This window comes from Aythya fuligula, chromosome 17 (genome assembly GCF_009819795.1).
Source record: "Aythya fuligula isolate bAytFul2 chromosome 17, bAytFul2.pri, whole genome shotgun sequence".
Lineage (NCBI taxonomy): Eukaryota > Metazoa > Chordata > Aves > Anseriformes > Anatidae > Aythya > Aythya fuligula.
Window position 1 is genome coordinate 5,390,867 of NC_045575.1, and position 20,852 is coordinate 5,411,718.

Below are 20,852 nucleotides of genomic sequence, written 5' to 3' on the forward strand. Positions count from 1 at the left end.
AAGACAAATATTCTTCTTGTAGTGTCACCAACTGCAAGTCATTATCCTCCAAAGACAATGCAATGAAACATGTTTCATTATGAAGTGTTACTGCTGCTTTTGCACTGAACTGCATCGGGGTCAGGCAGTACACTGTCCTACCAACCATGAATGGAGGAACGCCTTTCTCTCTCCCAGTAGACTGAGGGGATATTTATCCATGCTCTCAGGATCAGAATAAGTGTTTTACTCTTATTTTCAGGGTCTATGAACTTGACTCATCCAAACCAACATTTTTTTCCCCACAAGCCTTTGTCTTAAGCTAGAGAACAAGACGTGTTGTAAAATCTTTTTAAAATTTCAATGCAACTCTACTCTTTGCCAACTTCTTAAGGCTTCCCTTTCTTGCATTGGAATGTTTATTCTCTAAGGAGTCTTACAGCAAGCACATCAAAATCTGGTATTTCTAAGCCTATGAAGTTGTAACAGCTAACAAAACATTAAATAATAATTTAAAAGCACATCTATGCTATAGAATAGCAAAACAACAACAACAAAAAAACACCCTCATAATTCTAGTTGTCCCTTATTATGAACTGCAGAACTTGGAAAAAAGTTCCAGTAATCCGCTATAACAAAATTGGTGTTTTGAGAAGGTATTTGGCTGGGAACCAGCAGCCCACATAACTTACTTGTACTTCTCATTGATGTTGGAAATCCTCCAGGCATTGTTCATATCAAAACCCATCCTCTCCACTTCATTTTTAAACCTTGAAGTTACATGTTCTCCTGGGTATCAAAAGGAGACAGAAAAAATAAAGGTGAAATAAGATTCTTACCTTTCAAAATAGAGAAAACCACCACTGTACTCATACTTACTAAAAACTGAAAAGAGGAAAGAAAAGTTCAAAACCAGTCTGTCTCATAACCCTATCTGAAAATCAAGCAAGAGTACCACAGCTTGTATTGATGGCTCTCCCATACCAGCTCTCCAATTTTTCCCCAAAATGACTGTCCTCTGTATATTCATATCCAAAAAACAAAACAAAACAAAAAGAAACAACACTGCAAACCAGAACCAAGCGTATCAGCAAAAATGAGAACAATTTAGATCCATCAGCAGCCTTAGTGGGAAAATGCTAGCAGATATTTCTTTTTTTCTGAAATTCAGAATTTTCTATCAATGAGAAGAACGTGAAGCTTTGGTCTGACTGATATGTGAAGAGGTAGTATATAGAATATGGTCTGGAACTTGGGCGGTCATTTAGCATGCAATGTCAGCCACAGGCTTCCTACCTGACTGTAGACAAGCCCTGCAATTTAGTCTGCATCTCAGTTTTCCATCTCTAAATTGGAGATGCACAGTACCAATCAATGGGGAAAAATCTATTGAAAAAATAATGCTTTGAGTATTACATCTTTCTGTTATATTTCAGAAAACCCTTAGTGTGTTTAAATACATGAGATATGCAGAGACATGTACCTCTAAGGATGTAAATGTACATGCCCAACATTTTTATGTGATATTACCAACCAATTAGAGATAAATATAGAGAAATAGGTAAACTAAGAGTACGTGGTTAAACTAAGTGGCAAACTAAAAGTAAGAGTTAATGGCTTAACTACAGGACCGTGAAATTAACTGTGAAAGAGAAGCTCCAGCGTTCTTTATTTCTACAGGTCAGATCATACACTGAAACTGGTTCTCTGCAATTCAAGACGTGCGTGAGATCTGCCTTAGGGAAGTGTACTAAGTTTGTTTTTCTTATGTTATTTTGAAGTTAAAACGGGAGAATGGCACCATGCAAAGAGACAGCATTCTTTCTTCAAGGCTCATGGTGGTGTAATGATGGACCTGCCTGACCATCACCGCTTCCTTTACAATGTGTCACTAGTAAAACAGTTTCAAAAAACGAAAAAAAAAAAAGAGACAATTCTGCCTCCCAGGCTGTGACTTTGCAGAGTGTCAGTCACACAGAGGCGCTGTAGTTCTGCTTCCCCTTCCTTATCACCAGGTCAATCAGACCAGAGCTTGCCAACATTTCCCCACCTCTCACGTGAACTCTTACTCCCTGCATGAGTTTGAATGTATTATATTTTAGCAACCTAGAATTTATCATCCTGAAGCATAGGAACTACTTGAGTCCTTGCTTTGCAGCAGCTGTTTGGCAGCCCTCTGTGAGGACAGGCCTTTGATTTCTCAAGTGCAGAAGTGAACTGGGACACAGCATTCTGGCCAGGAGACCTCTGCCGTGCTCCTCTTCACAACAACTTTCATTACTGCCCTTAAACATTCTGTGGGACGAGCAACGTGTCCTTGCAGCACTGAGGATGGGCTTCATTCATTGTCCACTGCTGTTTAGAAGTCACTAAAACTTGTAATACATACTGACGAAATATTCTGGATAGCAGATGAGAATACTAGAACTATCCCCAACCAGCTGATGCACACTGCTGATGGGTTTTAGAGAAACACATGAAACTACATGAAAATGAAATACATTTGATTTCTCCCTTCCTCCCTCTAATTTTCAGCTACTCTGTACATCAAGAAATCACAGATTCTCTCTGAAAAGCGAAACCCTAGCCTTAACATTTTGTCTGGTCTTCCCCAAATGCAGATATTTTATTTAAGAGGCCTCTGAGCCAAGGTGAATAACCTTTAATTTCTTAGGCACGCCCAACCAATTCTTAAAATCGGAGAAAAAGCAAGCTATACGTGTTGTGGGCTTGTGATAATAAACACTGGTCATGTGAGCCACAGTGCTAATCTGCCATTGCAGACATGGTTAACACTTTACAATTTTTTTCACAGAAGTTGATATTTAGATTTGGAAGCAACTAGTATTTGTGTCCGTATCTATCAAACACTGGGCTGCTTTGATGTACAATAAATAAATCCAATGTCTTGGATTAATTACATTCCCATAGATTCATTTTAACTATAATTTATTTGATAAAAATTAATCACAAAGTAAATGCTGCTTCATGTAACGCAGGCTGAATTCTGCCTGAAGGCCCACAAGGAGACTTAGTAAACCATCTACACTCCTGCTGCCTTCCAGTTAACAAGTTTACTTGGGAGGGGAAAGATATGAATTCAAAATTCTGCTCTGAGGATTTTTCTTTTTCAGCAACTGCTAACAATGTGTGTAAAGTGCAGGAAGAGGAAGCAGAACCAAGCAACACCTCCTCCCACTTGTGTGCTACCTGTTGACTGCTCTTCCTCAGGCTTCAAGGAAATTACAGTCTTTGCTAAACCACACTCCAGCTTCAGTAACAGGGGTAGAACCACACCGTCATTCCTCTGTTAACGAACCTCCTATAATTAGGCCATTTTTCTCAGATACGTGGATTATGGATGCAGAGGGCCTCGGACTGGAGAGGGCCCAGAACACAGATTTCCTCGGATACAGACAAATGCTATAACCACCAGCATAGCAATTTTAAGTTTTTATTTACTTGTGGACTTCTCAAACTTTCCAGTGTGGATGATATTTCAGTAAAAATAGGTCCCTGTCTTGCAGTTGTGAACCTCAGAAACAGTTCAGAGGCGTCTTTCTCCTGCACCTCCTACTGCTGAACATCCACGCTGAAGACCACTGTCGTAGGCAATGACTACAAAAACACGGGCACAATCCATACAAAATGTTTAGAATGAAAGTTGCTGCCCTGGTGAACAAAATGTTATTAGTATTACACGTGACTGACTAAATTAGATCCACCATATTAATTTCCCCAGGCCATTCAGGGAGTGTTTTGCATAGCTTTTTGATCCCAAAGTAGCTGTGGTGGGAGCTAATCTCCCATTTGTTCAGACAGGACAAAATTCAGACTGTGCAGAGTCAGACATGTGAGACATTAAACACCCTGCTGAAAGTGAAGGTATACTATATAACCAAGGAAGAAGTGCAAGAACTGATGTAAAAGAAGTCCATATGAGAATTTTCCTGGTACAATTTAAACAGAAAAACTGAATTGTTCATAATTTTTTTTGAAAGTTGTGGATGTCAGCAACAAGCAGGCAGTTCCTATTCAAATCACGTGTGATGATCCTCAAAGTGCTTCCACGTACCTGGCCGACACAAGTCTCCATGTTGTTCCTTTTCACTAGCATACACCTCCATGCACCAAGCATGATAGGCAAATGAGAAAAGGTCTTCTATCTTCGAAGGAGGGCGGATGGCATTGTTCAGACGCTTCAGCCAATCTTGACACTGCTCAAAAGTAGAAAACTGACACCTGCCACAGAAATAAACATTTATTTATTAATTGTCAGGAATAGGTGCCCACATTATAAGGTCTGGCTGACTGCGAAAACCCTTGTGAAAGCTAAAAATGAGAAGAACCATCTCATTGATAATTTAGTTCTACTTCTGTGTACATTCTAGTGGATAGTAAAAATGAAACCTTAGGGTATTAGTACAGAAATAAATACCTAAGGATTCAAGTTAAACTGCAAGCATGAAAGCAATATTCTGTGACTGCAAATAAACCACCAGCATGCCTTACTAGTCATGGACAAGGAAGATGTTTATGGGTATGGCTAGTTTAAAATCATGGCGAGCATCCCTGAGCTCAGTGTGCAGCTTTCACACAAACCAGAACTGCATTATGTCGTCTTGCTGAAGGGTGGTCTCAGATGGAAACTAACTCATAAAACCACTGCATACATTATAATCTATCACATTCCTGCAAGCAAGAATGCATTTTTCATCAAAATCTAGACAAAAGATCCATCTGAATGATATACTTAATTTGAGAACAATGGGGACAAACGCCAGTATGTGAAATCTTACCTTACTCCCCTACCATAGATGTCAAAATTCTCTTTCCTGGCCTTGATGGTAAGCAGAAAAAATGTTTTTGAATCCAAGCTTTTCCTAACATTACATACTAACAACAACGAGCAAGAACATTCCCTGCACAGGAGAAAATAATCTTCAAAGCCATATATTAAAATGGCATTGGCTTGTCTTTTCAAAGAGGATTTCTGGCCCCTTTGGAATAAAGGGTGGAAATTAGTGCAGTGATTTATTTTTACTTTTCCCTGACAGATTTCTTCAAGAGTTTATAGTTATAAAATATTCACCAAATATTTGCATTCAGCTCAGTCTGGTTTCAACTACATTCATCATTAATGACAGCATCTGTATTCTCTAAGGGCAGGATTTATTATCCCTACCTGTAAATATCTAAAAGTCAGGCAGTGGAAGGAAGACGACATGTGCAGCTCCTGCTATCTTATGAAACACATCTAAAATAGCTGCGAGGAAGTGCAGCCCTGAAGCTTTTATTTCTCATCACTGACTATAAAGTGAGCCTTCACTACTAGCTCAGACTGGTTAATTGTCTATTAACTGTCTGCAGTTAGACAAGATGCATCTCACCCTAAGTATCCCATTTTCTTTCTAAATTGTTTTAAAGTTGGTATTAGTCATTTTCAACACTATCTTCATTTGAGCCCAATTATTCAAAACACAAACTGCTTTGTTCAGGAAACATAACATGCACGTGTTCCAATTTTGGGATCTTGAGCCCACACCTCATTATTTCCAGTGGTCATTTTCATCAAGTCCTGATTCTCAGAACTGCAATTTTGATCAGAAATTCGTAAAGGAGGACATAAATACAAATAATTTGTATTCATTGTACAATTGAAGAGGATTAACAAATTAATGTAGATAGGAAGAGTGAATTTTTTAAATGTCAAGAGCTATAAGTTAAGAGGAAGTTAAATATTTAATTCAAATTAAACTAAACATTACTTCTAAAGTAAAATCAGACCTCATCAAAATCCAGCATTTCAGGAAGCAGCTGGCCTGTTAAACATTCTGAGTGCTCAGATGTGACTGGGGCGCATTTCATTATACGAAAGGTACTGCCAGCAAACATTTAATCAAAAAGAAGTGTTCCTTTCTTGTTAATTAAAGTTTATAGATCAAAATTAATTTATCCAGCAGAAAAGTAGGAAATAGTGAAGTTCAGAGAACCCAGGGGCAGACACTGAAGAATGCTGAAGGACAGAAGCATATTAACATGACACATGACAGCTACTTTGCTGTCTACCGAGGTGGGTTGAAGACCTGGCTTTACCTTATTCCCAGACTTTCTTTTTCAACCAGCTACTTGTGTCTTAAGGATAGTCTCTGCACTCTGACAACAGCTAAAAACCTGAGATGGCTGATGCTATCCTGTCTGAAGGTTTAAGGTAGAACTACACAAGCCCATACCTTAAACCCCAACCTCAACCCCAAATCTTAACGCTTTTTTTCTAAGAAGTATGTGTTTCAGCTGTTTTATCTAGTTCTGTGTCTTATAACCAGTACTGCATTCACTGTAAATCAGGGAAAAAAACAGTGAGACTAAGATTAACTTCCAAATAAAATGCATGCCATCTTAATCCCATCCTCTTTACAAAAATGGCCAGATATTATACACAAAGACAGAAGAAAATATTTTGGGGGGAAAGAAAGTGCACAAAAGATGAAAAAAAACCCACACACATCTCCCTAGAATGTCTTAGCTGTACACAGCACATGGAAGGCAAAGTCACAGCCCATTCAGCATTTGGCCTATTCATACCTTATAACCTTGCAGTCTTTGCAAGTCAAATGAAGCTGAAATATGTCACGGCACTCAACGCTTTCTATAAGCTGCAATGGAACCTGCAATTAAAAAGATTATATGATTTAATTCCAAATGGCATTAACATTGTAATTTCTTGGCATATCTCACAAGGACTATGTGGAAACAGAAAAGAGAGAGAAAAGCAACAAAAACTAAGTATAGCTACTTCAAAAGCTCTGGAGTATGGTACCACAGATCAGTAAAGTTTCTAGCTCCACTGCTGTATAGCCCAAGAACCTTAAGGGATCCCATGAAAACACCTGAGATTACAGATTAAATCAGGGAGAGGGCTGCAGCACTGGTAACATATGCAATAGTAGAAAAAGCAGCAGAAACCCACAAGCTCCTCTCTCCTGGAAGCATCTTTCTCTTTTGTTGGTCCAAATTTAGAGGTTCAGGAAATGTAATTTTAGCTATTGGTGTTGAAAACAAAACTCTATGTAAGATTCCCCCTTAACAGACTGCTGCAGTCTAGATGCTTGTTATGTGGACATATTCCACATTCCTTCTTTGGGGAAAATCATTTGCCCTGTGTAGATTAACTCTTGTGATCAAAGCATTAGAGTAATAAATAAATAGAGTAATAAAGCTGAATCATTCAGTTTTAAAGGTGTAGTTATATGCACTTCTAATGTTTTATGGCATATGTAACTGGCAGAAGCTTGATCAGGCAAAACATGTAAGCACATGCAAGTACCTTTAAAGATGGGAAGCAAGAGACCACACAATGAAAATATTAGTTTCATTAATATTTTAGACCTTTACCCGACACTGACAAATGTACATTGTGGTCTGCAATGAGTAAGAGTTAGTATTCAACTACCTCAGAAATAACTGCCTAAATTCCAAACACAGTTATACAATTTAGCTAATATTTACAATAAACAGCGTAAAAATGTTTGAAATGTTTATTAAAGATTATATTGAACGTTACACAAAGCAAGAAAACCTCTGCCACTGGGATCCCTCAGTACAACAAAGGCTATCAGATAAAACTTTCAAATTCTCTTATCTTGTCATCAGTGGGGTACAATCCGGCAGTTTAAGTTCAGGCTTGGGGCTTACAAGATGGCTCTAAGACCCTGCTCTGCCAGTGCCTTTCCATATGACTCTGGGCACAAGTCCTTGAAGATTACCTTCAATCAAGGATCTGGGGTGTGGAGCCAAGACTGCTGCTTCTCAGGCATCACGATGCGTAAGAAGTGCCCGATTTGAGTGGAATGATCAAAGGAAATGGAATTAAAAACAGCAGATGGGGGAAAGTGATGCCTCAGAAATGAGAACCACAAGAAAACTCATCCTGAGCAGGAAGATGCCTAGAGAGCTAATAGTAAATGCTGGGCCCAAGGGAATGGTCATCATTCTGTCTCCTGGAGGCAGGCACACAGTTCGTGGCTGCACCTTGACTATCCCAGCTCACCCAAAAGTCAAGAGTCATCCTAAGAATGCAAAAGCTCAGGTAACTGCACAGAGCTTACAATCCCCAGAATACCACAGGTAGGTATTGTCTCAATACCCGAGCTTAATCCTTACCCTCTGCTCAGCCCCCAGCCACCAGAGGAAGTTTTCCTCTGGTCCTTCTGTTGCAACCAGGCCAGTAAAGCACATAAAATTCAGGCACAAGGACACTAGACGAGATGGAGTCTGACCTGACAGCCCAGAAGTTAGGGTATTCAGGTAAAGCTGGAGCTTGAATTCTGGTCCGTGTTTTCAGCCCTGTTACTGTTCTGAGATTGCCAACAGTCTGCTATCAATGACATGGCCAGCTACACGAGCAGGCATCCTCTTGGATGCTAAAACTGACTGCAGAGCCAGCCAGCTCTAGCAGAACAAGTGAGTGGTGAGAAGAGGTACGCTGAAGATGCTGATGGGCTTAGCCACTGATTTAAGCCACTATTTAAATGCATTACAGACAAGCAGATCAGATGCACTGCTGTTGCTACAGCCTTTTTATTTTAACCAGTAATTCCTTCCACTATTTCTCCTACTTGATTCTAGGCTGTGAGGCAGATAAAATGATTGTGATAGTTTTGTCTAATAATTTAAGGGACTGGACCAGACCTAACACTAGAGAACCCTCCTTTCTCCCTTCCCAGCTGGACAGCCCCATGAACACCGATAAATTATTTAAAACTACCAAACTCACATTGCACCAACGCAGAAAGTAAGATCCATTCCCGCTAATTTATGAGTTGAGGCTCTAGAGGGCATCCTTTTTAAGCCAAATGCTCCTTCACCTGTTAATATTCTTTTTCTCCAAGCCCTCTGTTACTGCATTATTTCCAACACACACTTCATTTAAGCAGTTCTTCGCCTTGCAGTCCAATTCCAGCTCCTCTTCCCCTGTCTGCACCCTAATGCCATTCTGACTATTCTTCTACTAATGCATTATTTTTAATTTCCTTCTTTCAAAGCCATTCTTTGTTCTGCTCTCTTCCAATCTGCCCTCCACTCAGCAGCCATTCTTTTTTCCCTTTACAGTCTGCACACGGCTCCCCATCTATTTCCTTAAAATTTGCTGTTTCTTTCTTTAGGGCAACCTTCGCATCAGTCTTGTAAATTTTCTTTTCCGGTCATAAAAACCTATCCTCTGATCCTCTTCAATTTTCAATCTCCTTCCTGTCCATTACTCTTACTACCCCATAAAACTCTGTAAAATTATCTGCCTCCGTCCTCCCATTTTTCCCACTAATAACCTCCCGGTTTCATTGTTCTGTTTTTCAGGCTGAATCACACCGCGAGGCAGACGCCCAGCGCCGTTCGTTTGCTCCTGAAAGAGCCATCAATTCTATTTGCAGGCTTCCCCATTTAATAGCGCCTATCTGAATAAAGCAGTGGAGAAGCAATCATTTTGGCTTTTATAAGAATAAACATGCACTGTTATCAAAGGCCAACCACATCACAGCAGAACATTACGCTCTTGCACTATGCCTCTTGACTGTCTCTTCTTAAAATATATATATATGTATATATTGTTTTAAACAGCAACATTTTACGACTCCATTTTTTACCTTTTTGGAATCATTTTTTCTTTTATTTTTTAATTGCTGGAGCTGTCTTCTCGCTGCAGTACAATATAGGTTCAAAGAAGTATACCTCTGTAGTTAGAAAATGAAAGGTTATGCTTAAACCTGCTAAAAGGACCCATTGCATGGCTCAGTCCTCAACCACGGTGCCAAGAAGCACACCGTGGACCACACTCAAGCTGTTTCGTAGCACATTTACTCTTGAAGGATCTGATTTACTCTCTACCCTGCACACCAGATGGCCTCAGACTACTGGGTACCAGGTGGCACCCAAGGCTCATGAGCTGGAATTAGTAATTCCTTGTTGTTTTTCCAGTTTGGAGCCAGAAATAATGTTAGGGTTCTGCTACGTACTGGTTACTTCAACAGCACAGGGCCAAGGCTACGTGCTGGACATCCTGAAGCGTGGTGTAGGATGGAATATGGACATACCAAAGCGGCAAGGTCAGCTCAGAAGGGCTTAAAGCACTCCTGTAGATGGAAGGAGTCAAATCCTTCCAGGTGCAATCTGGTTCATACAGCCTACAAGGAGTACCTGAAGCACATTTTGCTTTTAATTACACCTGGTTGCATTTGGGTTTTGCCTTGCAGGTAGTTATTTAGTCCATTTCTCTGCTTTGAGGACCAACACACATGCAACATGAACAGTCAGACAACCAGGACCTGGGGACAACACTAAGCTATTGCTCAGCACAGATGACCCACAACTGTAATATAAAGCTGGGAAGAAACCAGACAAACCATTTTTCCACTAAAGGCCAAGGGAAAGCTCATGCTAAAACTCATTAGATCCTAAAGACTGAAAATCTTCCTCATCTTGCCAGTATGACTTTTTTTTTTCCCTCCTGTGTCCAAAATCTGCTATTTGAAAGAGGCTACATTCAGACCCAGGGTTTCATAGAATACACTAACATTTTAATTCCCCCATAAATGCAATTAGCTTACCCAGACAAAAATGATTAGACAGAAATATCAGCTGCAAAGTTTGAAATTTTCTTAAGGAAAGCCAATCAACAGAGAGCAGCCTGGGAACCAAACTCGTTATGTGCACTGAGATATCACTGTTGAGTCTGCATTATAATCCCATAGATAAATACAAGGCAACACTTTCGAATGCCATAATCCCTCCAATTTGTGCATGGTCTAAGGGATCTTTTGTTTTTGCATTTAAAACTCCATGTCCATGTTACTACTCAGATCTAGGAAATTATCCATGGAAAGGACTTACACATACAACCCTTTTCTGCAGTGTTGCAAGGTGAGCATTATCAACATTTAAATGTATTTATTTTCAAGCACAGGTGCAGCAAGTGATCTAGCAACATTGTGCTACTTACTGAGGTTTCACAAGCATCGTTTGGACAGCCAGTCTATTGAATTGCAAACAAAAAGAGAACAGTGAGGTACAAAAACAAAGACTAGGAATCCATTTTTAACTGGATCCCATTTCTTTCATGCAGTTGTCCTTATTAAGGTACAAGTAGTTGGCGTGCATTCTGCTTTCCCTGGAGGTCCATTCCTACAGCTACTGCACAGGAATATTCCACCTCCTGCAAGAGGACGTGTCTGCCCAGAACAGCTGCACACCCAGCCACTGGGAACAAACACTTCTCACAAGTGTTTTTACTGTAATACAGATGCTTGCTAACAATCTTCTTTCACATACACGAATACCTCTCTTTGCTGAGGTGGGAAGGTTGGTACTAAATCCGGCCTTAGGGTATTGATTTCTAGAAAAGTCACTGAAAATTAAGGAAAATCAAATCCCTACAATTAGTAAACGCATTTACATTTTTTAAAAGGCCTTCTCAAAAGTAGCCAGGTGTTTTCTGAATAGGTCTAGCGATATAATAATAGAAAAGAATTTAGATGAATGTGATCAAACAGTACTCAGTGAAGATTTCATTTAGAAAATCACCAATAAAAATTGATCAACAATAACCAAGCTGATTATTATTCCAAACTCTAGCAATTGAGATATGGTTCCTAATTACTACAAATACCTTTTTATCTTTACAAGTATTCCAAATCTTGTCTGCCTTGAATTCTAGTACCAGAGAGTTCACAGTAAGTAATTAGTGATGGTCATATATGATTAGAGAAGAACAATCTATATTCTACTCTACCTGCCACACTACCTAATTGAATCTTTCTCACTAATGATGACAAACAAAGCAGGACTAACAACCTCAGAGACATCAGACGGAGTTCTTACTCAGGCCTTACAAGGTCAGAACACTGCACATCGAAGTCAGTGAAGCAACACTAACATGGTAATATTGACAAAATTTTGTGCTGTCTTTCCTGAACTCAAACAAATAATATTTTAAGAAGACGTTAATTTTTGTGGCTGTTCATAAACATTACATTGGCAATTCTTCAAAAATTATCCTCCAATACTCCTAAGGACAGACACAACAGTAAGTGCAGCACATTCATTAGTGCCTTATCTAATAAAGTAATTCAGTCGTTTCCTGGCATTCCCAAGGACAAACTCTTGATTTTTAGAATTACGCTCGTTTCTCAAGTCTCGGCTCCTTGTTTATAAATATTCAGTCCTTTCCACTGTCACTTCTACTTGCCAAATTCATACAAGAGTTGGACTCTGAATTAAAAAATAAGTAAAGCTAACAGTAAACATTACAGTAATAGTTTTATTAAAGCAGGCCTATTGGCAAAATTCAGCCTTAGAGTTTATGTTCATATAACAAAGATATGGCCCCCTATAAAATGCACTCCTCATAATGAATCCTCCCTTTGTTGGTGACAATACGGAGGGATGCATCTGGCTGGGCTACAGTTGAGACATCCTAGCACCTAGCTGACCCTTGGCTCCCATCCCCAGGTGCACGTACAGATTAACTTCCAAGTCCCAAATCGTAACCCAGGACTGACTATGGAATAAGAGGCGGAAAGTAAAGCTATGCTACCTCTGCATATACACATACACCATCTCCTTTGTATGGTCAGCAGTGGAAGATAAGAGCCCTTAAATGTCCAATTAAATTATTGCCATCAGAAATTTCCTGCCATCGTTTTAAATTAACTGCCGTGTTCAGAAATAATACGTTTGCTGAAAAAAATACACCATCATGAACTCTAGCACTTTACGTGTGCTTTTTATATTATGCTGTACGCAGATGTTCACTAGCCAGCAGATACGCCTATTCAGCCCATTATGTTGACAACTCATGAACTAAAAGAGCACTTTATGTGATTAATGGTAACAACGACAGGCACACAGAAGTCTGTAGGTAATAGAGCCATACAATTAGAGACAACGTAAAACAGTGAAGATTTAGTTTTAAACAATCAGTAAACAATGTTTTTCTAGAATTAATAATTTGGCTCTGGCACAAAACGATAAAAGAACAATTTAAATTTAAGACTGATGTGGTGTCAAAAGTTAACACAGCTACGTGCACAGGAAATCTCACTGATGTTCCAGACCGCTGTGCTGCATGTGTCTCAGTCAAATATGTGACAGCACCTGACAATTCTTATGTTTTGTTGCCCTTGCTTTTGTCCGCTTTAGAACAACACGCATCAGTTTCGGTGTTTTACATTTACACTTCACAGCTCAGGATTCATGAGTGACACCTTGCAATTGTCTACAACTAGCTAGGGTAAGGACTTGACTTCAACTAAGGAGACTGGTGAAAAAACCCATCACCATGGGGGAAAAAACATGCTTAGCCTGTTTGGATTTGTTTTGCTGGTTTTATTATAAATATTTACAGAAATACTTCTGTGCCATGTATAATGTCCTAATGAATTCTATATAGTTCACAGCTGGTACTGTAACTAGTAAGACTGGCATATGCCAATTATACCACTGTAAGGGACTTCACAATGCCCATTTAATTTATTTTTATATAACATTTCTATGACCTTGAGTAGCTAGATATGTAACAATTTTTAAGAATGGATCTAAAGCTCTATGAAGAAATGCACAGGCATCTGACAAGGAGGTAAAATTCACGGATCTCTTGCGTTAATGATAGCACCCAAACTGTTCACCTCCAGGCATCAAGCTTCAGTAGCTAAACTCTTCCAGATCCTCTTGGTGAAGCTTCTCTAAGCAAGCTATGAACCTAGCTTGGATGCTGCAGACAGCCCGTTGGAAGACCCTGGGCTTGTCTACTGACCATATACAGAGCTTAGGAGAACATCTGGCAGACTTAGCCAGTTACAGAAGGACCATAAAGTTGATGAGGAGTATCCTTACAGAGCCTCATTTTCAGAGGTGCTGAGCCACCTTTTGATGTCTAAAACCACATCTGTTTTCTGTGAAAAATGCAACGAGCATCACAAAGAGATTTTCTATTACCACTAACCTTAAAAGGCAGGATCACTGTACTGTCACCTAATTATTTTATTTAGATTGGGTTCAAAATAGCTGTATTACTGTAGTAGCATGAATAACACTTACGTTCACAACAGACTCCTTGAATTTGATGTGAAGTCTGTAATTAGAAAGTGCAATGATGGCATCTTCTGCTCGTCCTACATACTCTGTACTCTCACCATGAAGTTCAATGAACGGGACCTTCAGAACAGCAAGAGAAATCTTTTAGAAAGCATTTATCAAAACCACATACCTCCTATAAATACCCACTCAAGTACACAATAACAAAAGAACAAACCGAAACGCTGCTGAGAACTCAAACCTAGCTATTATTGCTAAGAAGGAACTGCAGCCTGTTTTATACAATTCCTCTTTTTCCCATAGTTTGCCTGAGTAGAATGTGCTTGGTTAGTTAAAACAGTGATTTTTTATAAAAAAAATTGAGCAAAACATCTTCATATTTTGGCAAGCAGTCTGACCTTCTGATTTATGCTCTTGCTCCTTACTTCATGGAATGTGGCATTTCCACAGTGTTATTAAATTCATCCTAAAGTGAATCATGCATAACCTTCTACACTGTTGGTCCCTTCACCAAGCAAGCTCAGACAACCAGCTTAGACTGGATACCTAACTGCTACACAGTGGAAGTCAGTTGGACAAATCATACATTTTGACTTGTATTTCTTGCTGCAAACAAGAAAATGCATGACATGCTGCTGTTTTATAGGTTGGAAAGAAATTATGATTGCAATCTTATTATGCTGCACCTAAAAACTGCAACTGTTTAACTAAAACCAAGATTTAAACCCAATTTAGCTGAGCTGAGTGAAACATGTCTAAGGGATCAACTTGAAACAGAACTGGTTTTGCAATGATTTAGTTTAAATTAATTTAAAATATTTTCTATTAAAATGAAATAAACTACCTCTTCAGTTGATATAAGGATGTCTACATGATTATATCACCTGAAATTTCAAAAGAAACTTTGGGAAAAAAAAAGAAAACAAAAAAATCAATTTTGTGTAACATGACTTCTGGCTTCTTTGTAACAAGGAGTAATGGCAGAACTTGAATAACAGTGTTAGGTGGGAGGTTTTTTTGTTTGTTTTATTGAAACATGAAGAGTTCCAAACTATGTAGTAAAAACTTTCCTAGTGTTGGTAGACAGGGATTATTAGTAGATTCTCAGTTCAGGAATTAGCACTTGAAATTACAACATGGGTATATGGTTCTACTTTTCAGACACTGAGGAAACTCCTGCAACATACTGCACAAGCTCTCTGTCCTGTCCAAACGTACACGAGTCTTTGAACAGAAATTGTTTCTCAAATAACTGTACTGACTCACAAATTAAAATTCTGCAGGAGAGACCAGAAAATACCCAGCTCAACAAGTGACATCGTGATCTCAACCGGCAAGAAGCACTGTGGTGATTACCTGAAGGTTCTCATCCTCTCGGATAAGCTGCTTCCTGGGAAAAATCTGATTAGCCTGGATGCATTCAAGGCTGTGCTGAGTCTCTTCATCCTGAGAAACAAAGCTTGACAGTTAACTTCAGCACTGTCACTTACTGCCTTCTTCACAACATAGCAAGCTATCAATGACTAATGAAAAGTTCAAACAGGATGGACTGTTTAGAGAATTCAGGTATCAGTAACTTACTGAAGTTACTAAACTTACAAAGACAAGCACTCAAACAACTAAATATATTAGAAATGGATCTTCCTGCAGCCTGGTTAATGAAGTCATAAAAAAAAGAATGTCTTGAATGAACATTAAGGAAAAAAAAAAGCATTAGCCTAGCTTAGTCTAACACTACACTTTAGGCTCAACAACTCACACACAAACATTAATTCACTAATGCTTTTTAGATTTTAGCCTATCCTGCTCTGTAAGAGTCTCTATAAAAGACTTTTGCTTACCATGACAGGCCCTGGACAGGAGGAGAAATCCTCGTCTTTACTTGCAGTATTTTGAGGCTCTTCTTCACTTATTAAAATCTGAAAAAAAAAACAGAAAAGTATAGCGATGAAGACGAATTCATTTCCTTTTGGCAAATACACAAAAATGAACTTTTAAAAGATAAGAATTTAGCTATTAGGAAACCTCAAGCAAACAGTAATTATGAAAAGAGGAAATATTTATCAACTAACTCTTCTGCAAGACAAAATTATTTCAAAACGCGTCAGCCTCCTTCTATTCATACAGAAAAAAACATCTCTGAATGTACTGCTGGGACAGCACCAGTCTAAATGCAGCAGTTACACCATTCTGTTTACATCAGTTAAATTAAAATGTGTTTATCTTTCTAGATCATCCTAAATTTCTCCCAAGCCATTTGCAGATGGTGATGCACAAATGCATTGGTTATAAAAGCCAAGGGATCGTTCTGATCATTTATTCTGATCTCTAACACAGGTTGTCAGACTCTCCTTATTTACTTTTGTTTCAACTACAGCATATGAATTAGAATTCATATATAGATTCACATAACAGTAGAATTCCTCGTTTTATGACTTTCTACATCCATGGATGTAGAAATCTACTTGAATTTTTGCACCTTTCCTTCCAAGAGCTGTGATCACCATGTACTAGCGCCTTGCTCTTGCCCCTGTCTAGCAATGCCCGTCTTTTATCACCTGCAAATTTCCTGAAAATACTGAAGAGCACACAGCCCTGAAGTTTATGTAATTGGCCCTGCTAGGAACTTGATGAATAACAGGAGTTACAATTTGATTTTGAGATGTGTCTTTTTTTTGTTTTAATGCAGATAGGTGTTTTTCTGTTTTTTTGTTTTTAAGAATTAATATAGGTATTTCAGGACCACTTACACAGAAGACACAAAGTTAAACCTAACAGTCATGTTTAGTCAGTTCTCAGTTTGTGTGTCACCTCACTGCTAAATATATTTGCAGTTATCGGTGCTGCAGTGGACAGAAAACCACTCTGAACACAGCATGAGCACGCAGCAGGAAGCGCTGATGCACTGCCCCTTGCACACAGCTCTCCGAGAGCAAAGGAGCAGCAGGTACACAGCTTCTGAAATGAAACCAGCCTGCTGTGTAAAAAAGAATAATAAGAAAGTGGTCTGACACCTCTGTCAAATAGAAGTACGCCAACAAAGCCAGTGCCTTTATGTCCCCAGTAAAGGGAAGAAATGGCCTGAAAAGGCTGGCACACGGGTCCAAAATCTGGCAGCGTGCAGAGGGATGTTTCTGAGCTGGTACAGGGTTATGGCACGATGCTAAGCCTGTATTCTCAACTCCTTTAGCCATTATTTCTACTTCAGTAAATACGAACTCTAAATATAAGCTCAAAACAAAGCAAACCTGTTCAGGCTAGACAGAAAAAAAATGGAACTCCTGAGCTCTGCATTTTAAATGACCCCATTAAAACTGTACAGCTCCGGGTCCTAATAAACAAACCCTGGGGTGGGTCCTGAAGGGAGTCCCTTAAACACCATGCTAATAAACAGTGAAATCCCTTAAGCATTCCCTATAGTATAGGGCAAATAAAGCAGTATTATTATAGGAAATTTCAACAGCAGACACGCTCCACAATAAAATATCAGAAGAATTAAAAAAAAAAAAAGTTAGAGATTATATTTAATAATAAATTTAAAAAGATTATTCAGTCAACTGCAAAAGTTTGTTTGTCTTGGGCTTAAAAATGGAAACTTTTTACAACTACATATGGACCATAAAATTGCAGTCCTCGTGTTCAAAACACGAGCTCATGCTCGATTCCAGCATGACGCAGTACTTTATGCATGCTGTACTCAGTTAAGCTTATCTTGTAAAAAAACATCTGCTCTTGACTTGAAGATACCAGGAAAGGAGGAGTTCAGCCGCTCCCTCAACCACACTTGGTTTCAACTTCTAGCCCTTGGTTCTCGCTTCTGTCTCTCAGATTGTGGGATGCACCACTGTCCTTGATCTGCAAGATGTTAAAAAAGAGCCTCGTGTCCTAGCAAATTTAAAAGGATGGCTGGCAAAGTAACAGGTGCAGACTGGATTGACTTTGCAATGTATCCTATCACGAAGACCAATGACTTAAGAGGAGATGGGTTTAAAAATGAAGATTTACACAAATCTCCTTCTCCAGCCTCACAATAACGATAAGCTTCCACACTCAGTCATCAGTTCTACAGCCAGCCAGAAGGATGAGGAGGAGTCAGGGCACGTCCTCGTCAGAGGTGTTTCTCTAAACATCTCCATCACCATTTCTGCAGGCTGCCAGAGGCAGGCTGTTGGCTTCTGCAGCCTTCTAGAGCCACCTACCTTAGCAAAGAAACACATACCTAATTAAAAAGATGAGCTTCATTACAAATTTAAAGCATGCTTAGTAGCACTGATGAAGAGTTTTAGTAGGCATTGTGATGTAAACAACACTGTTCTTTACACTTCTGTTTGATTAGATGCATTTATTTCAAGAGTTTACTGTACAACCACGTACACGTTGATACTAGCTTATAAATAAACTCTTTAAGACAGTTGTTATCCCAAAATTCAGCAGAGACTATTCAAACTACCACAGAACAAGTTTCTTATTCTAATGACTGCACTCAGCTGCAAAACAACTTCTATACTAGTGTGGCTTTTTACATGCATGAGTAGAATCATACCTTTTTAGGGGAATTTTGGGAAAGCCGTGTGGAAGAAAAATATGCTGGTTTCAGCTTCAATTGGGATTATCAGATATAAACAGTGATATTGCCAAGATAAATGGTACTAGGACTTACAAAACTGTTTCTAAGATGACTACACATTCGCGTTGCTACTAGGTATTAGTGTGATGCTTCATCAAGCTAACTGCTGTAGCACAGAAGTATTTATAAAAAAAATTGCTGACAAAACCAGTAAGGAACATTGCCTTTTTAGAATGAAGGTCAGTGATCTGATGGAAAATGAATATACCCAAAGAAATAATTCATTTCCCATCATGTCAAGAAATACTGATCCCAGTAGTTCATGATCTTGTGATCACAGGGCTGAGCACAAGGGCAAGGAATACCCCTGGGAGCAGGGGCATGGACCACATGTGATTTTCAGTGGCAGCCCATATTGACACTGTGAATGAATTCCAAAATCACACTTTCAATCTCCATTTCCTTCCATTACCAAAGCTTTCTAACCCATTTCTATCTATACACATAGCAAATTCTTCCAGGTTAGCCAAGTGAATAGAAGGAGGATGATTGCAATTGCGTGTCACCTAGAGCAAGGGGATTTCTGACCCTCGTTTTGAGAGCCCTGCCCTCGAGGTGAGTGTGAGGACATTCTTCATATTGTAAACTCCAAGCAGCCACTCTGTTGAATTTTACACGTAATTAACACACCATACTACTTTCAAGGTCAGCTTAATATGAAATTAGATTTCTTCAGCCCATTCCTGCCAATCTCATGTTGACCCATCCCATCTTTTGTTGATCAGTGGCAGAATGGAATCAGAATTCCAGTTCTGTTTAACTGCAGCTGGCAAATGAGCAGCACTTCCATGACGCTTAAAAGCACTTCCCAGAAATGAAAATGTTCAAATACAGCTTCGATTATAACTGACCAAGAGAACACATTCATAAAAACCAGCCTCAAATTCAGGCTTGCACTTACACATAGGATCACATACAAATAGTAGATAGCTTATAAATAGTATAGTGAGACTTGTTTTTGTTGTCAGAAATAACTTCTACGACTGCAGCCAAAAAGTGTATTATGGTATTGATTTTCAGTGCTGTCCTTTCAACTGCATTATTCAGCCGTATATTACACCAAAAAAGGTTTGGTGGTGTTAATTCTTCATCCTTATATTCTTCTCGAAAGGATAAATGCTTAGTAAAGCTTGTAACTTCCGACTATTCAGCCAGAATGGGAACATCTTAATTACCTCTTACTTAAGATGTACCTTCTGTTTTAAATTATGTACATAATTAAGGCATAATAGCCATGTGTTTGCCAGCAATTTTAAACAAAAAAGAGGAAATAAAAAAGGATGACTTAAATTCACATATTTACATATAATTGGACCTATAAATTACAGCAAAGAAAAGAAAAATTGGTGGAAGAAGAAAAATGAACTACCAATGCATTTAACTTTCTTCCCATGCCATCCCCTTCCAGCTACTAAATTCCATTTAGTTTAGTGATAATCAAATTGAGTTGCCCCTCAGACTCAAAACATAGCTGTTTACTTGCTGTGTCACAGTTGCCTTCTTAGTTTCAGATAGGAATCCAAGATTTCAACAATGGAGCATTAGAAAATTTGAGCATGAAATATTCAAGAATGCGATCTGGCTTTAGCAAAAGATGCTTCTGTTACAAAGTGAAAACACTTCTTCCTTTTCACAGGAGGAAGGAAATTATTCTGAGATAAGGATAAACGCTTAGTTTCCCATGTTTCAATCCCTAACAGCAAGATTTCCCCTCTTTCCTGGCACTGCACGTAGAAATAACTGAATAGCTGTCAAAGGCATTTACTGGCAAAGTAGTTAAAAATATGGGCATTTACACATTATTCTGAAGAAGACAGACAAAGAATTGTTTGAAGATTTTCAGGAGAACTAGAAGAGTTGTACGGAAAGTACAGATATCTTGGTGTGTGTTTTTTTTTTTTTTTCCTTCTCAATTACAGGTTGCAAATACCAACTCAGTAAAATGTATGTATTTTTGTCTAACATCTTGGAAAATGCTTTCATTAAGAAAATAATCAGTAATAATCAATAATAACTGTAGAAATCACGTTCAACAGGTGGCTTTTCTTATCAAAATAATATGATAAGCTTACCAAAATATGAGAGAGAATAAAACAGTCCTCTTTGTCCCAGAAAGTTTCAGACGATACTCTTCCAATATTTCACATTGGCAACTGCAAAT

General features: G+C 38.8%; 1 protein-coding gene across 5 annotated transcripts in view; it reads right to left on the reverse strand.

Annotated features, from left to right (window-relative positions):
* Positions 1-20,852, reverse strand: part of MTMR3 (myotubularin related protein 3) — a 76,936-nt gene that overhangs the window by 26,431 nt on the left and 29,653 nt on the right. For all 5 annotated transcript variants that reach the window (XM_032198798.1, XM_032198799.1, XM_032198795.1 and 2 more), the window contains 7 exons: positions 20,764-20,844; positions 15,906-15,983; positions 15,421-15,510; positions 14,068-14,184; positions 6,565-6,647; positions 4,055-4,221; positions 672-768 (listed from right to left, as the gene is read on the reverse strand). In XM_032198798.1, the coding sequence (XP_032054689.1) occupies positions 672-768; positions 4,055-4,221; positions 6,565-6,647; positions 14,068-14,184; positions 15,421-15,510; positions 15,906-15,908 (557 nt within the window). In that variant the 5' untranslated portion in view covers positions 15,909-15,983; positions 20,764-20,844. The remainder of the gene's footprint in view (positions 1-671; positions 769-4,054; positions 4,222-6,564; positions 6,648-14,067; positions 14,185-15,420; positions 15,511-15,905; positions 15,984-20,763; positions 20,845-20,852) is intronic.